The 8,040-nt window shown below is 36.5% G+C and overlaps 1 protein-coding gene across 6 annotated transcripts in view; it reads left to right on the top strand.

Annotated features, from left to right (window-relative positions):
- dis3l2 (DIS3 like 3'-5' exoribonuclease 2) overlaps positions 1-8,040 on the top strand; it is a 103,992-nt gene that overhangs the window by 28,951 nt on the left and 67,001 nt on the right. For all 6 annotated transcript variants that reach the window (XM_016467834.1, XM_016467833.1, XM_016467832.1 and 3 more), the window contains one exon: positions 4,071-4,159. In XM_016467834.1, the coding sequence (XP_016323320.1) occupies positions 4,071-4,159 (89 nt within the window). The remainder of the gene's footprint in view (positions 1-4,070; positions 4,160-8,040) is intronic.

Here is an 8,040-nt window from a genome sequence, read left to right as displayed (position 1 = left end):
ATTCGCTACAGGAGGCCTTTGTTCACCCCCCGGAGCTGTGTGAGACACTTTTTTTTTTTTTATGGATGGGCGCTTTATATTTAACTTCTTTTGGACTGATGCATGCAACACCCGCTGAGTGGCATTAAACAGCTTGAAAGATCAAAGACCATTTTTAATATAACTCTGACTGGATTCGTCTGAAAGAAGAAAGTCATATACACCTAGGATTACTTGAGGGTGAGTAATTTGTGGGCTAATTTCATTTTTGGGTGAACTAACCCTTTAACACAGTCAGGCACTGCTAATCAAATGCCTTCGATTAACTGATCATCAGCTCTTTTTATGACATTACAGAGTACTCAGATACTCTGCGCCAGAACACCAGAACTCATCAGCCAGCACTTGAACACATTTCCACTGGAATTTCAACATATCTCTTGCATTGATGTCACTGAAATGGGATTTGTACTTTCGCCCGGCTCCGCGAGCCTCTGCTGACTGCGCGCGCACCTTCCCAAACGGACTTCTCGCGTGATGAATTAATAATTTCTTTATGTACAAACTGATTAAAATAATCTTAAGCTTAAGAAAATCCCTCACTGATCTTGACTGAATCACTTTTGTAACCTCAGTTTATATTTTATTTGCCTGTTGTTCAGCGCTGACTACTGTAATGGCAACGTGCATCTGTGTATGCAATTATTTTGAAGATGCATTCCAATATAATTTATCCTTATTTAGAGTATAGGCCTATTCTATTTTGATCTGCATTTTAATAAAAGTTAAACAGAAGAAAGACAAATGGTAGCACTGCATATGTTTCTGACAATGGGGCAAAAACGTGGTATGCAGTATATGCAGTGCATATGGGCGCCGCACATAGGGGGTGCCATTTTGCCAAAATCATTCTGTGAAAATCATCTTTAATGAAACGTTATAAATAATCAAAAGCTTAGTTGTTAAAAAAAATAATGTAATGAAACATTTTTATTTAACAGTTTGTAGCTTTTCTAAAGAGTTCAAAAATGTATTTATTTTAAACTTGCTAAGACACAGAACCACTGTATCTCTTTACGACCACAACAAACGGGACACTTTTCAGACGCGAATTTCAGCTTGCTGTCAGTGCGCGAGTCAAACAAGAGTGGAAAAGGTACAGGTGCCAAATGAGCTTCAGTAGAACAACAGTGAACTGTGGTATATTTCAGTAAAACAAACTTACCTGTCCTATCTCGTTTTACTGTGCTCACAGCGCATGCTCTTCAACTGTACATGAATATGCGGTGCACACTCTATTCTTCATCATAAATAAACCGCACTAGAAACTATGAGCATACATCGCCAATTAAGTCATGAAATTACCAAAATGGTGATTAAAGATATAAAACTATGCATGTATATATGCATCACATTTAAGAACGCGTGTACTGAAATATTCTGCAATTCGAGATCACAATATAGGGCGCAAGATGACACCGTATTAGCCCGAATATAAGACGACCCTGATTATAAGACGACCCCCCTTTTCCCAGATGTACCTTTTGGGAAAAGGCTTTTTAAAAAACAAATCTTGTTTTTTCTCAGTAAAACACATTTTGTCTTCAATTATTTTCATATTGCATATTTTTCCTATTTTAATTTTTGTTTTGAAAGTATGGTAAAAACTGGTAAAATGTACCAACAATCACATTTAAAAAATGTACACTTTTGATATACCATTAAAAAAACAAAACAGGTATTACATTACGTATTTCATGGCACACTCGTTTTATGCGTATTTGGTTGTTGTGGGTGTATTATTGACGTGTCAAAGTCTAGACCCTGAATATACGTTTTTTCAGATGTATTTCCAAGAAAAAAACAGCGTCTTATATTCGGGTCAATACGGTATGTAATTTTTTATTTGTGATTTAATGCAAGTAAATATGAGCACAGTGCAGTTGTACTAAAAATATGCGCAAATTTTTTGTTAATTTGTAAAGTACGAAAATGAAACCATATTTAAATGCATAAAATAACTAATTTTACATTCTGGCATTTATGTGCTGTTGACTTAAGCCCTTTTTTACATTGTTGCAGATGGGGATTTAAAAGAGTACTTTTTTTCCCTTTGTACAGAGCTCGATTTAGGTATGACAAAACTCAGGGCTTAAAGTTCTCCGGCTCCTTGCCGGATCTCCAGCGTGTGGCGTTTAGCTGTGGAAAATAAGATAGTCCTCCTACATTTAAAAAAAAAAACTTGTTGATATCACGTTCGAGTTAATGAGTTCGCCTACCAATGTATGAGAGGAACACAGCTTTCACTCTCAACCAAACTAACATTACTAGCCAATCAGAACATTTTTGGTCCTATAAACATGAGATGCGCATAATAATATCCAACTGCAGAGTCGCAGCTGATGAGCACGACACATTCTGAAAAAGCTGCGAGGCGCAGTGGTCAAAGATTTCCATCTAGAGCAGGCATGGGCAAACTCAGTCCTGGAGGGCCGGTGTCCCTGCAGATTTAGCTCCAACCCTGATCAAATACACTTGAACACGCTAATCAGTGTCTTCAGGATTACTAGAAGGTTACAGGCAGGTGAGTTTTAGCAGGGGTTGGAGCTAAACTCGGCAGGGACACCGGCTCCCCAGGACCGAGTTTGCCCATGCCTGATCTAGAGCCATATTTATATAGAAAAGCTATGTTCTATGTAATTAACAGAGCTTTGTAAACAGCTCAGAGTAATCACGTCATCTCCATAAGAACGATATGATTGGCAGAACAAATTTACCTGTAGTTTTGAAAAGGTCCTGTTCACACATGATCTCTTAACGGCAATTTACCAGTGAAGACTGTATGTGTGAAAGGGGGCTAAACTCTTCCTCTGCATGTGCCGTGAGTTTGGGTTGCTTAACGTTCTTCTGGGAAAACGGTGTTATCTCACTTAATTTGTAGCTTAAGTCATTTATAAACCTATGCCAACACAAAATACATCAACATATTTCTAAATATGCGATTTATTTCAGATTACTTGATTAGCAAAATAATTTTTTGTTAAGCCCTAGATTTGTTAAAACATTTCAAAATATAACTGCATTGTTCTAATTTTTGTAATTAAAAGACTAATTTTGTCATTCAAATAAAGTATTAAAACATTCTCGTTCTATTGAACCAAGTACATGCATTTTCTCATCTTGTGAGCTAAGTTTATTGTCACACCCCTAGTGTCGATAAGCGGTGTTATAGCTCATAATTTTCCAAGTGTATATATCCTAGCTTTCATTCTTCAGGTCAATCATATACTCGTGAAAAAAAAAAACTCAGTTAATTCCCCTGTAACCACCATCTCTCCACCTGACCGAGGTTAGGTGGGAATTTCCTGCATTACAGTCTCCTATGCTGCACCTATGATGTTTGGTTGGCTCTATGGCTTCATAGTGACCACCTTGCTGATGGTCCACAGTGTTTATTTCACTTGTCAATATATGTCCAGACGGTACAATAAGCCGGGTTTCGGCTTCATACTTCCTGGATTATGTGGCCAGATCACAGGCTTCTGCGGGAGCTTTCTTGATCATTAGGCCCCCGGCACGGCACTGCAAAGTCTCAGGCAGTGCTCCCCTCACCTTAGAGGGTTGTATTTGAGCTTGCCTCTCCCGTTTGGCTCAGTACCTGTATCGGTATCTGTGAGCAGATGCTTGGAAAACTCTTAAATCCATACTATGGTAAGTGCACACGTTAAGCTTTGCGCACTTTCTAAAAATCCACATAAGTGGTAAGTGTGCACGTTATGCTTTGCGCACCTTCTAAAATCCACATAGGTGGTAAGTGTGCACGTGGTAACCCATAGCGACCCCTAGAGGACGCAGTGTCTCGTTCCCTACTCAGGGATCCATGGTTGCATAAGTAACCTGAGACGTTTTTATTGTATTTTGAGCATAAGAGACTTCTTTCAAAAACATTTAAAGATTGAATTATTCCATGCTTTTGTACATTCAATTAAAGGAAGTGACAGAATATAAAACGGAAAATAGCTGTTAGCAATCACATTTATATTGCCTTTTTTTTTTTTTTTTTTTTTTTTTTTTTTTTTTTCTCCCCTTAGCCCTTGTCACAACACAATCTGTCATACATGGAAGTGCATTCAACATTTCTGGATCAAGTTCAGAGAGAGCTATGCAAAGGACTGGAAAGGTAAGTAATTTGTTTGAAAGGATATACAATATGCTCACTTAAGACAATACAATCAATAGTTCTTATTCATGACAGTTGTAAATGAAAATACTTTCACATTAATTTTACTTTTAAAAGTAAGCATTTGCTGGCACCAATAGCCTCGTGGGCAGCACGTTGACATATAGCGCCGTTGCGCTTCAGGCGTCCCGAGTTTGGGTCCTGGCTTGTGGACCTTTCCAATCCCGCCCCCTCCCCTCTCTGTCTCCCACTTTGCTTCCTGTCTAAATACTGTCCTGTCATAATAAAAAGGCAAAAATGGCAAAAACAATTTTTTATACTCACTTTAATAAAGTAAACCGTAAACGCGTCAGTAAACGCATCTGCTCTAGTAAACTTGCACTGTGCTGCCATTTGAACTTTGAGCGGAGTGGATAAACCAGGGTTCCCACGGGTCATGGAATTTCTGGAATATCATGGAATTTTAAAAGGTCTATTCCAGACATTGAAAGTCAGGGAATTTTATATATTTTTTTTGTCCAAGTCATGAAATATCAGGGATAGGGATGTAACGATATGAAAATTTCTTATCACGATTATAGTGACCAAAATTATCACGCTTATCAGTATTATCACGGTATTGTTAAAATGTGCTGGATATGTTAAAAAAGTACGGACACATAAATCACTTCACCAAGTTTTATATTTAAAAATCAACAAACAACAAATAAAATGACTTTTTGTTTGCATAATCACTAAAACAATAACATTACCAATGATGTTCGGATTTTAAATGACAACTTGACTGACAACAGTTTAATAGCATGTTGAAATATCTAATGTAAATGTTCAAATATAATTCATTCATATATTCATTTGTATAATTCCCTTAGCACTCTTTTAAAACCTCCCAGCTTTTCCGCCTTGCTTTCACTCAAAACGAAACTACTCAGCCTGCTTTCTGCACATGAGACTGTTACTTAAAACTGTGCTTTATGCTGGACAATATTTATTTATCGTGAGTTGTTCAAATCGCGGTAATCTAATACGGTTTTAATGATAATTAAAATATGAAATGGTAATACTAACCATGGGGAATTTTAGCATGATTTATTGTCAAACCGGTAATCGTTCCATCCCCATTAGGTACAATTGTTATGGATATATTGACATTGCCTTCAATAGAAGAATTAACAAATATAAAGGCTACTTAACTACAACTTTTTTTTTTGCACAAAACAAGTCTAAAAATCCAATGCAGAATGACACAACCCCACTTAAATGTGTATATCTGGATGCAGAATGGTGCACTTTAAATGTAGCCAGAGAGCAAAACTTCATATTATGGCTGTGAAACATCTAGTTCAAGGCATCCAACAGTTTGTTTAGCCTTTTTTTCCCTACTTATTAACAGTTTAAGGCCATCATCAGTTTGACTACAGTGCTCTGACACACCTTGATGTTGAGTAACACCATAAACAACAGACTTCAGAAAAATAGCATCCTTTAATCTCTCTACAGCACTTTACAAATGAAGCTGTGAATTTTGCATAATCACATGAATTTGATGTACACTGGGATGCAGTTTGTGGAAGGCAGTAGAATATGCCACAAATCTAGTCTGTACAATCACAACCTTCTTCAAGTAGCAACCTTGAAGCACAACAACATATTTGGTGCTTTAATGACAGAAGATTCTCTCCATCTATCCTGATCTTGTTTTCTGTGATGCTGCACAGAGGAACACCCAAACTCACACTGGGTAAATGTTTAGTTTTCCAAAAACTCTGTGTTGTTTTCCCTTCTCGCCGATTATAGTGACCAAAATGATCACGGTTATCAGTATTATCACGGTATTGTTAAAATGTGCTGGAGATGTTCAAAAAAGTACTGACACATAAATCACTTCACCAAGTTATATATATAAAAATCAACAAAGAACAAATAAAATGAGTTTTTTTGTTTGCATAATCACTAAAACAATAACATTACCAATGATGTTCGGATTTTAAATGACAACTTGACTGACAACAGTTTAATAGCATGTTGAAATATCTAATGTAAATGTTCAAATAAAGCTTTGAAAAAGTTTAATAAAAAGGTCAACCTCACATTTCAGCCTTTAAATAAAGAAAAAAATTTCAAAATGATAATTGATTAATAAATGATTATATGTATTTTATCTGCTCCATAAATAATTCTAGATAACTTATCTGAATTGTTCAAATGTGTAGAATCCACATAAGCTTGTTTTTCATCTACCGGTCAAAATTTACAGCAGGGCATGCAAATCCGATCTGTTTTTTGGCCAGACAGAAACTGCATACAGACTGAATGTAAATATAAGTCTCTGTAAATCCACTCTCTGACACTAGGTGGTGCTTATGGAAAAGCTGAATTAGAGCTGTTTCCCTTAACCTCCGTGGACAAAGCAGTATTGCTGATTAAAAACACTACTTTATTAGGTATTACATGGAGCGAAAATGAGAACAAAATGCCATCGAATCGTTTCTGAAGACAGTCAGAACCTTCAGAGGTACAATCATTTAATTAATTCATTCATATATTCATTTGTATAATTCCCTTAGCACTCTTTTAAAACCTCCCAGCTTTTCCGCCTTGCTTTCACTCAAAACGAAACTACTCAGCCTGCTTTCTGCACATGAGACTGTTACTTAAAACTGTGCTTTATGCTGGACAATATTTATTTATCGTGAGTTGTTCAAATCGCGGTAATCTAATACGGTTTTAATGATAATTAAAATATGAAATGGTAATACTAACTGTGGGGAATTTTATCATAATTTATCGTCAAACCGGTAATCGTTACATCCCTAATCAGGGATTTTCATTTGTCGCTTTAAATTTTAGTTTCCATTTATCAAAATGTAATTTTTCTATACCATTTTTTTTTTTTATCACATTGTTTCACGCGTTTTGCCTATTGTTATGGTTAGGGTACAGGGCTTGACAATAAGGAGTGCTTGGGACAGTTGATGGATTTGTCACTTGCCCGATTGGGCCACTGCTGCATCATCATGAAAGTTTATCATTTGCATGTGTTTTTAAGCCTTGTTAATTAAAAAATTCAAGCGATTTAAAAGCATTCGGGCACAAAAGACAACTACATTCACTACTCGCGTGCTGTGTTCTATGTGAACAGCCCGCGCACAGACAGCCACGTCTCTGACACGCACGAGCCCTGAATTGAGTTTTCTTTCTGTGCCTGAATGGGCAAATACATACAAAAGTATGTCAAAATACCCGTCTTGGCAAGTAATGGTTAATCAATATTTAATTTATACAGTGGAGTACAGATGCACCGGTCGACCAGCCATTTTTTTTAATTATTTTAGAGCATCTTCTGTTCCGTGCTTGTACACAAACTACACTTCAATAATTTTCCAAAAATGCCATTTGTGTAGAAATATTGCGTTATTATTATAATTAGTCTGTAAACGGCCATTAACAGTGGCCAGAGACGCTGAAGACGGATGCAAAGAGGAGAAAATACTATAGCAGGCAGAACAAGATCACTGTTCATGATGCGCGAAATATAGGAATCCTAAATATTGAATTTTATATAAATGTGTTTCTGAGGGGAACTGGCTGTTTTCAGAAAAGTTTACATGGTTTTGTTAAAGTTTACATTTTCTTTTCATCTTGCCTCTGTACCTCGGCGCTGCTGTGTTTATAGTAGTAATCAAGGAAACGCTGTATTAGTCAAATCACCTTTATTTATATAGCGCTTTTAACAATACAGATTGTGTCAAAGTTAACTGCACAGCATTAATTAGGAAAATTGTGTGTCATTAACGCAAAATTACAATGGTAAACACTCAATTTTTAGTTAAAGGCAGTTCATCATTGAATTCAGTGATGTCATCATCCAGCTCAGTTCA

This window comes from Sinocyclocheilus anshuiensis, unplaced genomic scaffold (genome assembly GCF_001515605.1).
Source record: "Sinocyclocheilus anshuiensis isolate Anshui unplaced genomic scaffold, SAMN03320099.WGS_v1.1 scaffold1009, whole genome shotgun sequence".
NCBI classification, from domain to species: domain Eukaryota; kingdom Metazoa; phylum Chordata; class Actinopteri; order Cypriniformes; family Cyprinidae; genus Sinocyclocheilus; species Sinocyclocheilus anshuiensis.
Note: the sequence above shows the minus strand (reverse complement) of the source record. Positions and strands in the feature narration are given on the sequence as shown.